The sequence below is a fragment of the Pituophis catenifer genome, unplaced genomic scaffold (assembly GCF_029215685.1).
Source record: "Pituophis catenifer annectens isolate HBS135680 unplaced genomic scaffold, rPitCat1.0.hap2 SCAF_16, whole genome shotgun sequence".
Classification (NCBI taxonomy): domain Eukaryota; kingdom Metazoa; phylum Chordata; class Lepidosauria; order Squamata; family Colubridae; genus Pituophis; species Pituophis catenifer.
Genome location: NW_027256896.1, coordinates 3,476,426 through 3,490,990, shown reverse-complemented (window position 1 = coordinate 3,490,990; position 14,565 = coordinate 3,476,426). Strand labels below are relative to the sequence as shown.

Below are 14,565 nucleotides of genomic sequence, written 5' to 3'. Positions count from 1 at the left end.
AGAACGAAAAGCTGTGCTCCAAATTTTTTGTGCTTGTCTCAGGATTTTTACCAAATTACAGTGTTCTGTTTTAATTGCATTCCTACTGATCATCTATGGCTATTTTTGTTACTTAGGAATCACAGAAAAGCCAGAGGAGAATTTAGGAGAGATGGCGATGATCAAGAACTGATCCATAGGGTTCAAGAGGCCCTTCTGAGCCAGCTGCTTAACTCTTGAGAGACTGAGAGTTGGCACATCCGTGACTGAAGATTAAGTCTCCCGCACTACTGGGTTTTTTTTTTTTCTGCTGAAGTGATTATTTTCAGAAATACAAAATGATTTACCGAGCTTAGTGGCTAGGGATACTATTGAGCTCTTAAAAGGGATACTATATTTGGAACTGTTTCTTTCTAATTCGTTCATTTTATCCCCACATCACTGATAGGATTTTGGTTCACAATATCCTCCTGGCCTTTATGTTGGTGACAAGGAAGTGCTTCTGTGGCAGTCAAGGCAGCCAGAAACACTCTCTAAAAGGACCACAGCCACCAGGCAACCATAAGCCACAGCTGGAAGGAGTGAAGCCTGAGCAGCCAAGCAGAACTTCTGGGAAGGAGACACAGACCTTCACCTTCCTTCCTAGATTCTCCAGGATAAACCGAGCACCAACTTTGGGCTGCCACACTTGAATTGGCTACAAGTGTTTTGCTCAAAGTTGGCCTTACTCTCCTCTACTGGGGGCTCTGCAGCCCCCAACTGAGGGGTAATTCCTCCCCAGCTGCTCACTTCCCTTTCCTGCTCTATCCATTCAGGAAAACGTTCTCGCCAGGGAGGCCAAAAGAGTCTGCAGCGGAGCATAAAGCAAGCTGGGCCTTGCTCCCAATTTCCATTCCGACATTCCCCAAAACATGTCAGAGCAGCTGGCTGGAAAAACCGTGAGGAAACTTGCACAATAGAAAGGGGGTTCTGGCTGGATGGACTCCATTGGGTCTCTCCACGTGCCATTAACCCTTGTTTAGGAAACCACAAGGGCTCGTGTGCTCTGCGTGTCCAAACCATCTTTGTGAGCTGCAATGTCTGGCATGAATGAATGACATCTGGAAGTATAAAGACATCAATCTCGCAATGCAATGCAGATTAGCTAACGCAATAATTTTTTTCCAATTGCTATTTATGGTTGCGAAACTTTAGATTCTGAAAAAGACACGTCAGAGAAGAGAAGGGTGGACGCCTTTGAACTGTGGGGCTGGAGGTGACTATTACCGCATCCCATGGACTGTAAAAATAACCAAGAAGTCCTAGACCGAACTTCACCAACAATATCCCTTGAAGCCAAGTTTGCCAAACAGAGGCTGTCATACTTCGGTCACGTCATGAAAACTGACTCATTTAAAAAGTCACTTCTGAACTTCGGGCTTGAAGTGGAAAAGAATTAAACTTTGATTTTCAGAGTAGACTGACAGATCCTTATAGGAATGGCTTGTTCATATTATTATGAAAAAACAAAAGTGATTTGTGATTTGATGTCAATGGACTGGAGGCTAAAACATATGAAGAACGGTTGCAGGAACTGGGCCTGGCTAGTCTAGTGAAAAGAAGAATTAGGGACGACATGATAGCAATCTTCTAATATTTGAGGGGCTGCCACAGAGAGGAGGGGGTCAAACTATTTTCCAAGGCACCCGAAGGCCAGATAAGGAATAATGGATGGAAACTGAACAAGGAAAGATTCAATCTAGAAATAAGGAGGAATTTTCTGACAGTGAGAGCAATCAACCAGTGGAACAGAAGTTGCCTTTGGAAGTTGTGGGAGCTTCATCACTGGAAGCTTTCAAGAAGAGACTGGACTGCCATCTGCCAGAGATGGTGTGGGGTCTTCTGCTTGGGCAGGGGGTTGGACTAGATGACCTACATTGGTCCCTTCCAACTCTGTTTATCTGTATTTTTTTAATGCCTTATTTTACTGCAACAGTCGTAAATCAAATGCTTCTTTTTCTTCCTTTTATTCTTATCCTTTCTCACTTCTCTTCCCCCTCTTCCTCCCCACTGCTTTTCTATTTACTTTTGTATTCCGTATCTTATAATATTTTATAACTCAATAAAAACATTGAACTGGCAAAAAAGGAAAAAAAAAAGTCAAATGCTGGGAGTGATCACTGGAAAAAGAAGAGGGGACTGCTCGAGCACCCGCTGGCTGGAGACTGTAAAGGATGACACCGGGATGACCATGGCGGATCTGAAGGAGGCGATGTGAGACAGAGGGGCCTGGAGAGGGCTGACCCACAGAGTGGCCGAGGGTCCGACTTGAGATGCACCAATAGGTGAATCGTAGCTTTATTTAATGACTGCGGTGTTAGTTTAACCGGCACAATGATTTAATGACTGCCACAAAACAGGTCATAAAATCGAGTCGGTGCTTTACGTCCGTTAGTCTCGAGCATGGTGGGCAGGCTCCATTATACTGTGGGTTGGAGTTCCTACCAAAGGAGACGTCGAAGGCACAGCTGCAAAGGATCCATTGGGGGAGAAAAGGGCAGCCAAAGAAAAGGCAGATCAATTAAGTCCATTTTTGCTTCTGTTTCTTCCAGGGAATCAGGACGAGTAGAAGGGAAGGACTGACATTTGAGGCTGGCAGAAAAGGTGTGTTTGGAGGAGTGGGGGCAGGGAATTTCAGCCTGCACCAGGGGTGTCAAACTCAAGGCCCGCAGGCTGAATCCGGTCCTTAGATCTGGCCCGCAGAGCCGCCCTGGAAACAGTGAAGGACCAGCCCGTGGTGCCTCTGCCAGTGAAAATGGGCTCCCAATCTCTGTTTTCGGCTGGGACGGCCTCCTGCAACCCTCTGCCAGCGAAAACGGAGCTCGGGAGGGCCGTGTGCAGCCCTCCCGAGCTCTGTTTTCGCTGGCAGAGGGTTGCAGGAGGCCGTCCCAGCCGAAAACAGAGATTGGGAACCCGTTTTAGCTAGCAAAGGACTCAGGCCACCGCAGGCCCCCGTGACACAAATGATGTCGAGCCGGCCACACCCACCCGAGATCAAACACAACCCTGATGCGGCCCTCAATGAAATCGGGTTTGACATCCCTGGCCTACACGGTCTAACCTCCCTACCGGGGAGGATTCCAGAGCTAATCAAAGAAAGATGCATTAATTTGGGATTATTGCACTGTGCAGGAAGTTGGACTGGATGGCCAAGTCCAGCAAGTCCACCAAAGATGCTCCAATTCAGTCCTCCCCGACCTCTTTCTCCACACGACTGAAACTGCCGCCCAGTTCGACTCCTTACCCCACAGGTCGTGATCACGGGATCTTTAAACACACTGCAACACAACTGGCAACAGAGTTTCACAGAAGGCTGCTCAGCAAACACCAGAGGCTCCTGCAACCAAGCAGAACACACGCGTGTGAGAATGGAAATGGCGCCTCCCTTTGGCTCAAACCCAGCAATGCTCTGCCAAGCCGGGGAGTTTGGGAGACAAAATTTACAGGTAAGTCCTGGGGCTTACAACCACAACTGAGCCCAACGTTTCTGTTGCTAAGAGAGACAGATATTAAGTGAGCTTTGCCCCATTTCACGACTTGCCGCAGATGTTAAGTGAATCGCTGCAGTTGCTAAGTAAATCTGGCTTCCCCCTTGACTTGGCTTGTCAGAAGGTCACAAAAGGCCCCAGGACACTGTGCAACCGTCACAAATGCGAGTCAGTTGCCAAGCATCTGAATTTTGATCATCTGATCACAAGGATGCTGAAACAGTCATATAAGTGTGAAAAATGGCCATACGTCACTTTTTCAGTGCCGTCGTGACTTTGAACGGTCACTAAATGAAGTGTTGTAAGCCGAGGACCACCTGTATAATGGCAGAGAACGAAGCTCCAGGTTGTGAATGGCTGGAGAGCTCGCCCTGAGGAGGAGGAGGAGGAGAGGAAGAGCATGTGTCGGCCACCCCACAATCTCTAGGTGTTCACAAGAGAAAACTCATCTTTTCAATGTGAGCACATCTGTGCAAACTAGGGCTCCGTTTTCTTAGGGGGGCAAAAGAAGCACCTCACATTCAAGCCAACGTGAATTCACTTCCTCATCAGGCCCCCAGCAAAATATCTCTAAAGAGGGGGCCGGGCAGGGGTATAAGCAGAACTCTCTAGGGCCCAAGCAAAACTTTTCATTCGCAAAAAATCCAGAGCACAACTACAAGGCATTATTAAAGAATTGTGTCTGCTTTATCTTTCTGCTGCCATCTAGTTGGAATTAGTCCAGAGCAGTGGTGAAATCCTACTGGTTCGCACCGGTTCGGGCAAACCAGTAGCGATAAAAGCTACCAGTTTGGCGAACCGGTAGTTTAAAAAAAGCTACCGGTTGGTCCAAACTGGTATTTCCGATGATCAGCTGTGCCGCGCGATTTAAAATCGCTAGAAAGCCAGAAATCGTGCTTTCTAGTGAATCTAAATCACGTGGCACAGCTGTTCTCCCCCCCCTCGCTTACTTCTACTTACCTTCCCAAGCCTCCTTTTTCCGCATGCAGCGTTCGTTTGGCATGGGTTTGGTGTGCACTACGCACACAGCTTGCGTTTGGTGTGCACTGTGCATACATGCGCACACAAAGCATGCGCTTGGCACGCAATGCGTATGCAGGGGCAGCAAACCAGTGGCAAACCAGGGAAGATTTCACCACTGGTCCAGAGGTTTGGAATCCAGATACCAAAAAGCCATCTTCCTTCACAATCAGGGAGGGGGAAAGGAGAGAATTTTATTTATTCATTTAAAACACCTCACTAACTCTCGGCAGTTCCCAGGTTGAAAGCAGCTAAGGCACCGGAAGGACTAAGGATCCCCTTTGCAAGGGGGCGAGGAGGGGAATTCTCCGTCTACGGCCATGATGGCAAACCTATGGCACATGTGCCACAGGTGACACACAAAGCCCTCTCTGTGGGCACGCGAGCTGTCGCCCCAGCTCAGCTCCATTGCGCATGTGCGTGCACCTCCTGCCGGCCAGCTGATGTTTGGGTCTCTGCCATGCATGTGCGGGGGGCGGGGCGCATGTGGGTGACACATGCGCATATGCGGGGGATGGGGGGTCACACGCGCATGTGCAGGGGGCAGGGAGGAGTCTGTTTTTGATCCCAGGAGGCTGCAGAGAGGCCTGCTAGGCCCAAAACAGGGCACAGGGGGTGCAAGCACATGTGGGGGGGGGGGCAGGGGAGCATGCACAGGAGGGCAAGGCGCATGGGGGAGGGCACGCGTGCAAGCACGCTGTCATATGTCTGCGCACTTTGATGACACCGCGACAAAAAGGTTAGCCGTCACTGGTCTAGGGAATCCAAAGCAGCTGCTGCCACCTGGGCTCTCCAAACTTGGCAACTTTCAGACATGTGGAGTTCAACTTCATAGCTGGCTGGGGGAATTCTGAGAGTCGAAGTTCAGCTGTCTTAAAGTTGCCAAGTTTGGAGAGCCCTGATTTTAAACTACTGGGGACACAGCTGCATGCTCAGGATAACCCCCCACTCGCCCCCCCCCCAAAGTCATCAATCTGCACAGGGGAAATATGGGTAGTCCTTGACTTACAACAGTTCATTTAGTGACTGTTCCAAGTTACAACGGCACTGAAAAAAAGCGACTTACGACCCTTCTTCACTCTTTTGATCATTGCGGCATCCCCATGGTCATGTGAGCATCATTCAAACACTTGGCAGCTGATTCATGCTTACGACGGTTGCAGTGCCCCGGGGTCACGTGATCCAGGGGTGAAATCTAAAATTCATTACTACCAGTTGCCTGATTGGCAGAGGCTTTTTTTCTTTTAAATGCCTCTGCCGATCAGGCAACTCAGCTTGGATCGTCAGAGGCTTTTAAAAGAAAAAAAGCCTCTTCCAATCAGGCAGCTGGGATCCTCAGAGGCTTTTAAAGCATTTTTTCTACAACCTCTGAAGAAGTTGTAGAAAAAATGCTTTTAAAAGCCTTTGAGGATCCCAGCTGAACCGCGCGATCATCAGAGGCTTTTTTTTTATTTTTTTCGGCGGAAGAGGTTGTAGAAAAAAATGCTTTTAAAAGTAAAAAAAAAAAAAAGACTCTGATGATTGTGCGGCTCAGCTGGGCATGGCGGGGGGGGGGGGGGGTTTGCGCAGGGATTTTTGCTACCGGTTCTCCAAACCACCCGCCTCCATCGCTACCGGATCAGGTGATCTGGTCCAAACCGGGAGCATTTCACCCCTGACATGACCCCCTTTTGTGACCTTCTGGCAAGCCGAGTCCATGGGAAAGCCAGAATCACTTAACGACCGTGTGACATATTTAACAACTGCAGTGGTTCACTTAACAACTGTGGCAAGAAATGTTGTAAAATGAGGCAAAACTCACTTAACAAATGTTTCATTTCACAACGAAAACTTTTGGCTCAGTTGTGGTCATAAGTTGTAACGTTTTTTGATGGCAGGAAAGAGGACACTTTTCCTTTTTGGAAGAGCCAAGAGTTAACTGGGGAAGGAAAATGTGATATAATGCAGGTCACACACATGTTGATCACTACCTATGCCAAATTTGGGGGGAGAGCTTTGGAACGTTGTTTTTTTTAATTAAAACAACGTACAGCTGTTTCTTCAGAGAAAAGGGTTCTTGCAAACTTCCAAAGGCCCAGCGTTTCAATACCTAGAACTGAACTCCATGCATGATGCATCATGATTGAGGCAGAATAGTTGAACAGGGGCCATGGGCAGTAAACTCTAGAGAGGCACAGAGCAACTTTTATGCAGTGGTTGTGAGTTGTGGCAAAGCATTGATTTATAGTTAAAAGAATTGTGCCAGAAAAGAACAGCCACTTCCTTTATGCCAGGGATGGGCAAGTTTGTGGCTCTTTTAATTTCATCTAGGATTACAGCAACAGCAAGGAATAACTGAAGCTACAGTCCAGACCCCCATCAGCTGAATAAGGGCTGTGAAAAGCAAGACCAATTAGGCTGCAGACCCAGAGATTTCCTTCCTCAGAGCCCTTTTTGGCTGCAGCACTGCATGCTTCAGGGGGCAGCTAAAACCACGGGTCTAATACAGACCAAGGACGCCTTGGACAGGAGGCTCATCAGCTTCTGCATCAGGGAGCCACATCTCTCTTGGGTTTAGGTTCCTCTGGGTTTTTCTTTTAAACACAGCAATAATTTATTAAGAAGTTTTCATTCTGTTGCTTGGGGGGGAAGGAGGCAGAAGGCTTATTGTTTTAATAATTGTCACCAAAGGTTCCTTCGTGAAAAGAAAAAATGAAATTCCTGCAATACAGGGAGCTTTCTACTTTGATAGTTAATAGAAAAAAATGTATAGACTTCTTCTACATCATGTATTATGGGAAACTCTGCCCCCCCGACCCCCAAATACCTACTGGCTCCTCCTCTTCCTCATGGAGAGAGAACGTTGAGCGCAGGGACATGTTGGACTCCGAATGCAACGAACGAACGGAGATGGCAGAGTCAGACCGACGGGTGATTGGCGGCTGGAGAGAGAGAGAGAGAGAGAGAGAGAGAGAGAGAGAGAGAGAGAGAGACAGAGACAGAGACAGAGACAGAGACAGACAGAGACAGAGGGAGGGAGGGAGGGAGAGAGGGAGGGAGATATGAATCGGTCACTTATTTAAGATAAAATAGCACAGCAGCCACAACCAACAACTTACATGTGTGTTCAGAACCAGGCTTACAGGGGATTCCAGGAGGCCCTTGCTAATGGCAGCCTTTCTGAACAAAATTCAACGTATTTCTGCGAGGTTCTGTCCTAAGTAGCTGTTTGACCTGTGACGGGCAAGGGCCAAGCAGCACACAAAGGAACAGTGTGACTACCAAATTCCTTTTGCAAGCCTCTCTGCATTTTTATTTTTCAAAAGAAGAAATAAACCACAGGTTAAATGGAGGGAGGCCTCAGTGGCAGACAAAGCACATTTACTTGCCCTGCAAAGAAGTTACTTTTGCTTTTCACAGAGGTCTGCAAAGTTGAGCCCTCGGAAATCCTTTCACTTCTTGGGCAATACCAGCACTTCACTTAACCGTTAAATCATTGGGAAAAGCTTGACAAATCTGACAGGTGGTTGCAAAAGCACCCCAGAACGATTTTTGCCTCTGAGGCGGATACATAAAAAGCTCACCTTCCCAACATGGAACTTCCTGATGCTCAACCAGGCTTCTGACCAGAAATGCTGGTTCTCGGCTATGATCCTTCACCAAAAACCTACCACGCTTCGCTCTCATGGCTTCTGCTGTTCCTAAGAGCACTTGTGGTTAGGCTGCCTCTGCTTCTGCCTCTCTCTTTCACACACACACACACACACACACACACACACACACACACACACACACACACTCTTCTGCCAATTTGCTTTGCGTAGATGGCTGGAGACTTCCTCCTATTCAATTCAGTCGGGGTTCTGCTCTGTGGCTTCCTGTTTGGGGGGGGTGGAAGAGCCAGTTGGGCACTATGCCCGCCAATCACCCGGCTTGTCCTGGCTGCAGGCTCTCTGGGACCGGCTCAGCAAGGGAGCTGCTAACAGAATGGCCACCTCTCAGGTTCTCATCCAGGGAAGGAAGGCCAAGGCAGACCCACTGCATCTGTACGAACGTGGGACTGACCCGGGATAAGAAGGGCAGCAATAAAAGTTGCGCCGTAGAGAAGGAGCCACAAAAAGCCAAGTTAATAAGAGGGGGGGGGGGGGGGAATCTGGCAGTCATAAACTTTAAACAGAAGAGACAGGCGAGTTGTCCATGTCCTGGCCTCTTCATGGCTCCCATGATGTACTTTCCCAAAGGAAGAGAAGGAAAACGAAGTTCAGAACATGCTGGCTCTTTGCTGAGGGTGAGAAAGGAGCCTCTCAGCAGGCAGCTTATAGCAAGGAACTCAAGAGAGGCTCTCCTGCGTCTCACCCTGGTGACATTCCAGGCCAAACACAAACGATAACAGGTACCGGGCATTCCCCTGCTTTTGGATACGAGTTTCATTTTATTGTTTAAGTAGCTGATCTGGATTTGCTGTTCTTGCAATGATTAAATCGGGCAGGATAGGACCAGCCTGACAGTTAAGGAATGCTTCCTCATAGATGAGATGTATTTACATCCCACGCACTGCAAAAGGCAGTTCTAGGAAATCTACTAAGAAGTCTCCTCTTGACCTGAGGGCCGGGTCATTATAGGTCACTCTCAAAAAGTCACAAAAGCAATCAGGAAGGCCTGGCAAGTTCCAAAGTCCTCTGGCAAGCCATTGAAACTTAAAAAGTTAAAACTTAAAAGTTTCAATGGCTTGCAAGAATTGTGAATTAGAGCCAAGACAGGTAGTTCTCAACTTATGACCACGTTTGAGCCCAAAATTTCTGTTGCTAAGCGAAACATTTCTTTTGCCTCGTTTTACAACCTTTTTTGCCGGATTTGTTAAGAGAATCACGGCAGTTGTTAAGTTAGTAACTCGGCTGTTCAGTGAATCTCATTCTCCATTGACTTTGCTTCGTCAGAAAGCCGAAAAAGAGGATCATGGGACCCCGGCATACTGCGACTGTCATAAATATGAGCCAGTTGCGGAGCTTCCAAATTTGGATCACATGACCATGGAGATGCTGCAATGGCCGTAAGCGTGAAAAATGGTCGTTTTTTCCAGTGCCGTTGTAACTTCAAACAACGCTTGTAAGTTTGAGGACTACCTGTACTGAGGCTGCTGGAACCCCTTTGGGATCTTCAAAGCAGGGGGAGGCTCTCAAACCACGGTTCTGCGATGCTTCCGGCCTTTTCTATTTGCCTGTGTCCAGAAGGCGGTGCTGGGAGACCGTAATTGGCTGTGATTTAGCGCAAGGGGCGGGGATCCCCAGATTCCTGTGCTGAAGTTCTGCAGGGGCTACTTTTGAAATGGATCAAGCCCGTCACAGCCATCTTCCGTTTCCCAAGTTGCCACACAATCCCCGGGGACGGGGGAGATGAATGGACTATACAAAACAACCTACTATCTCGTGGGAACCAAGGTCATCCCAACAGGTGGGTGGCCAGAGGAGATGCCAGAGCACCTAACTGGACAAGGTGACTTGGGACACTGGAGGGAGGAGGATATCTAACATTAAACTGTACTGAAAACGTGGGAAATAGTTAGAGCTGGGTTTAAATTCATTCATGCCGAAATGATGTACTCAATAAAGCAGTTCTTTGAAGAAACTGAAAGTCTTGGAGTGCTGAATTGGTTGGATTTATTAGTCCAGGGGTCTCCAAACTTGGCAACGTTAAGACTTGTGGACTTCAACACCCAGATTTCACAGAATTCTGGGAGTTGAGGTCCACAAGTCTTAAAGTTGCCAAGGCTGGAGACCCCTGCATTAGTTGGAACCTTGACACAGGGGTTCCCAGTGGCTCAAATGTCATGACTGAAGGTGCTAATATTGGCCTTCAAAGCCCTCGGTCGTTAAATTACTCCAGGAATCTATAAATCTCCAGGCAGGCTCTCCCAGAGTTTGATAGCTCAGGTACCAGCTGCGAAGGTCTTTCTAGAAGGTCCCTCCTAGATACTGAGAGAAGATGCTCTCTTTGATCCCCATGCTCTCGCATTTAGAACATTTGTAAAGATGCATGTCTTTAATCCAGCCTATTGTTATTATTATTATGAGCCATGGGGGTGCAATGGTTAGAATGCAGTGTTGCAGGCTGACTCTGCCAACTGTAAGCAGTTCGATTCTGAACAGTTCAAATTGACCCAGCTTTCCTTTCAAGGTGGGTAAAATGAGGACCCAGATTGTTGGAGGCAATGTGCTGACTCTGTAAACCACTTAGAGGCCTGTAAAGCACTGTGAAGTGGTATAGAAGTCTAAGGGCTACTGCTATTGCTCTCCCTTTTTCCTTTCCCCTTCCTTCCTTCCATGGTGTGCAGGCGTTAGAATGCAGTATTGCAGGCTAACTCTGCTGATTGCCAGCAGTTCGATCCTGATTGACTCAAGGTTGACTCAGCCTTCCATCCTTCCGAGGTGGATAAAATAGGGACCCAGATTGTTGGGCGCAAGAGGCTGACTCTGTAAACCACTTAGAGAGAGCTGTAAAGCACTGTAAAGCGGTATATAAGTCTAAGTGCTACTGCTATTGTTGATCAATTTTAGCATTAACTTTGAAACATGTTAGTTTTTCAATTTTAAGAGAAATCATTAGCTTACTTGAACATCATTTGAGTAGAGAGGTGGCATATGAATTGTTTTTTTTTAAATTATTTTTACTCATTTATCAATTTTTTATAACTGCCCCATCTACCATATGATATGCACATGCACATCAAAATGAAAATAAATACATTGAAACAGTAACTTCTCTAAAATGCTAAGCCTTTACTTGGCCCTGGGGTCTCCTGGAAGGGAACTGGGCTGCAACCAAGAAGGCCCTGCCCCTAGTAAACACTCCTCTGGCTTTCCAGCCAGCTGGCAGAGAATCAAAAGCAGAAATCAAGACCCGGGATCAGCCTCATAGCCCTGGTAGCTTTGATTTCTTGCTTTCTTTCTGCTTGTCTGTCTGGTTTGGTACAAAAACCAAACAGGACAGGCACTGACTTCAACAGATAGTTAGGACAGCAGAAAAAACAATTGCAGCCAGCCAGCCTGCCTTCCATTGAGGACCTGTACAATACAGGAACCAGAAAGAGGGCTGAGAAAATATCTACAGAGCCCTCACTTCCTGGACATAAACTGTTTCAACTCCTCCCATCAAGACATCACTATAGGACACTGTATGCCAAAATAATAACACACAAAGACAATTTATTCCCCCATGATGCTACTCTGTTGAACACCTAAATACCATAGTACTGTTTTATGTCTAAGAATATTCATCCATGTACCAGGACTGTATTAGTGCTATCCTTCTCATCTTTCCTATTACCTTCTCCTATTGATATCATAATAATATCACTTGGTTGTTTTGCATGTATACTGACAGCTTCCACACCAGAGACAAATTCGTTGTGTGTCCAATGACACTTGGCCAATAAAGAATATCCTATCCTACCCAGCCTTCCCTTTAAAGGCAAATAGCAGGACTTAATAAAAAGAGGGCAGATGAAAGGCACTGTGGAGCTTTCTTTCTTTATTCATAAATTCATTTTCATTTTAAACCATTTATTCTTCAACAACATCTCCAAGGATAGTATAATGGAATATATTTAGGCCCCAAATTAAGATTTACGGAATGAAGCCCTAGCAAATAAGCCATTGTTTTTTCAATTAGCTCAAGCTCAACATGTACTTTAACCCTCATTAATTCAGAGTGATTGCTATTATTCAGCTTCCCAAAAGCACCAACCACACAAAACATTTTATAATTTTCACCAATATTATATTGTGCTTCTGAATGTGAAATTTCTGAAAACGACTAGCTGAACTGGTGAAAAAGCTCAAAATACGACAGTACATGTAGTCCCCAATTTACAACAATTCATTTAGCAGCGTTAATAATTGGGAGAATTAAGAACCTTTAACAGAACTTTCACATAGATTTATTCCTATATTAAACTGCACATTCTATGAAGGAGGAAATCTCAACAGATGGGGGGGGGGGGAGAAGCAGACTGGAATTTGTGACCTGCAACTGAGTCAGAGAAAGTGCCGAGGGCTCCATTCCCAACCTTGCCATCTCTTTTCTCCTCAAAGCACCTACCATGCTGTCATCCTCATCTCGGGAGGCAAAGGGGAGTGTACTTGAGGAGGAGGGTGTCGGGCGATGTTGTTTGTATGAACTACTTCCATCTGCTAAAAGGAGAATCAGAAGAGAGAGGTGAGACATTCTGTAACATAACAAGATTCCCTTAAATCACTGAGCCGCTTTGAAAAACATATCCAGGAAGAAGAAAAAGAAATTAATAAAACTCCACATTTCTCCTCCAAATCTGCTGACGATGGAACAGAACGTTTTTTTTAAAAAAAACAGCCTTAAAATGAAGACATTTTTCCATCAATAATTCTATCCTCCATGTATTGATCTAGGCCTATATTTTAAATTTATCTCCTGAAAACCAATTCTTATGCCAACAAAAAGCAGTGTCTGTGTGCAAATGTGAAAAAATCTGTGAAAAATCACTACATAAGATTTAGCAAAAACAAAAGTTAATTTCTCTATGATCAGAAAACACCAAACATCAAAAAAAAACAAGGGTAGGAAGGATTTAAAATGAATGTCATAAGAGATAACTAGCTAATTGAACCTCTGCTCCCTACAGCAATACATTATTTATGCATTTTATTTACTTCATTTACATCTGCTATAAACTTCATGTTTGCCTGTTTTCATAAACTGAATCATCACTTAAAATATAACCATATCAGAATTGAATATTTGTAGCTCAGGGTTGAACTGTGACGTTTTTGGTGTTCCTTGAGTATGATTGAGACTTGCAGACCTTTCATTACCAAACCAGGTAATCTCATCAGTGTTAGCAGGGAATGGGAGCAAGCAACATCTGCAAGAAAACCCCCAAGCTCAGAGAGTACCAAGGACTCCATATCTCGGAATAATAAAGGATCTCTAGAAGATTGATATTCAAATAAACCCAAACTTTTTAAAACTGGGACTTACAAATAGCCAATAAGACAAGGATCATGAAAAAGTATATATGGTAACTTCAGTGAGGCAACTATATGCATAAAGATGGAAAATGTTTACAAGAGGAGTAGATTGCGAAGATGGCAGAACTCATAGAAATGGCAAAACTAATTTGTTCGATGAGGAATAAAAGAATAAGTACTTTTATAAAAGACTGGAAAACTCTTATGGACTCTTTGCTTAACATGAAAAAAATACGAATTGGTGATTTCTCAATTTGCTGATTTAAAAACATTGAATATGGGGAAAAAGGAACCACATAATGTCACCTGAAAGAGGGAGGCCGGATAATAAATTCATTTGTAACTACTGTAAAGAAGATTGGAGGTCACTTCTTTGTATAGCTTTCTTTTTTAATTTTACTGTTACTACTATTTATACCATAAATCTGCTAAGGGCTAAAGATACAAATCATGCAGATGATATTTATTTATTTATTTATTTTAAAAAAATAATCTTTATTTACATTTTCCATTAAAAACAAACAAAAAATAACAACACACCATATAAATAACATACAACACAAAAAACATCACAAATAACAAACAAGTAATAGGTGCAGCTAGCACCTTAGCAACTAACTATTCAATATACTATTACAATCTAGGGGAGATAGAACAACTTATATCTCTTTATATATCAATTATATCAATTAGAGAGGGTGCGTAACTTGGGTGTCCTCCTGGACGCACGGCTGTCTTTAGAAGAGTATTTGACGGCCGTGGCCAGGGGGGCTTTCTATCAGGTTCGCCTGATACGCCAGTTGCGCCCCTTTCTGGATCGGGACTCCCTATGCACGGTCACTCATGCCCTCGTTACTTCCCGCCTCGACTACTGTAACGCTCTGTACATGGGGCTCCCCTTGAGGAGCACTCGGAGGCTCCAACTGGTGCAGAATGCGGCCGCGCGGGTACTTATGGGGGCGACATGGCGCTCCCACGTGACACCTCTCCTGCGCGAGCTGCATTGGCTTCCAGTGGTCTTCCGAGTGCGCTTCAAGGTGTTGGTTCTCATCTTTAAA

The 14,565-nt window shown here is 45.5% G+C and overlaps 1 protein-coding gene and 1 long non-coding RNA gene across 5 annotated transcripts in view; one reads left to right on the top strand and one right to left on the bottom strand.

Moving 5' to 3' along the window:
• TRAF7 (TNF receptor associated factor 7) overlaps window positions 1–14,565 on the bottom strand; it is a 59,708-nt gene that overhangs the window by 33,305 nt on the left and 11,838 nt on the right. For all 4 annotated transcript variants that reach the window (XM_070955024.1, XM_070955025.1, XM_070955027.1 and 1 more), the window contains exons 4-6: window positions 12,603–12,694; window positions 7,337–7,447; window positions 3,263–3,355 (exon numbers count right to left, since the gene is read on the bottom strand). In XM_070955024.1, the coding sequence (XP_070811125.1) occupies window positions 3,263–3,355; window positions 7,337–7,447; window positions 12,603–12,694 (296 nt within the window). The remainder of the gene's footprint in view (window positions 1–3,262; window positions 3,356–7,336; window positions 7,448–12,602; window positions 12,695–14,565) is intronic.
• LOC139325231 (uncharacterized) lies at window positions 2,205–3,394 on the top strand. The gene is made up of 3 exons (XR_011601083.1): window positions 2,205–2,303; window positions 2,571–2,622; window positions 3,151–3,394. It is a non-coding gene; the product is annotated as an uncharacterized lncRNA (long non-coding RNA).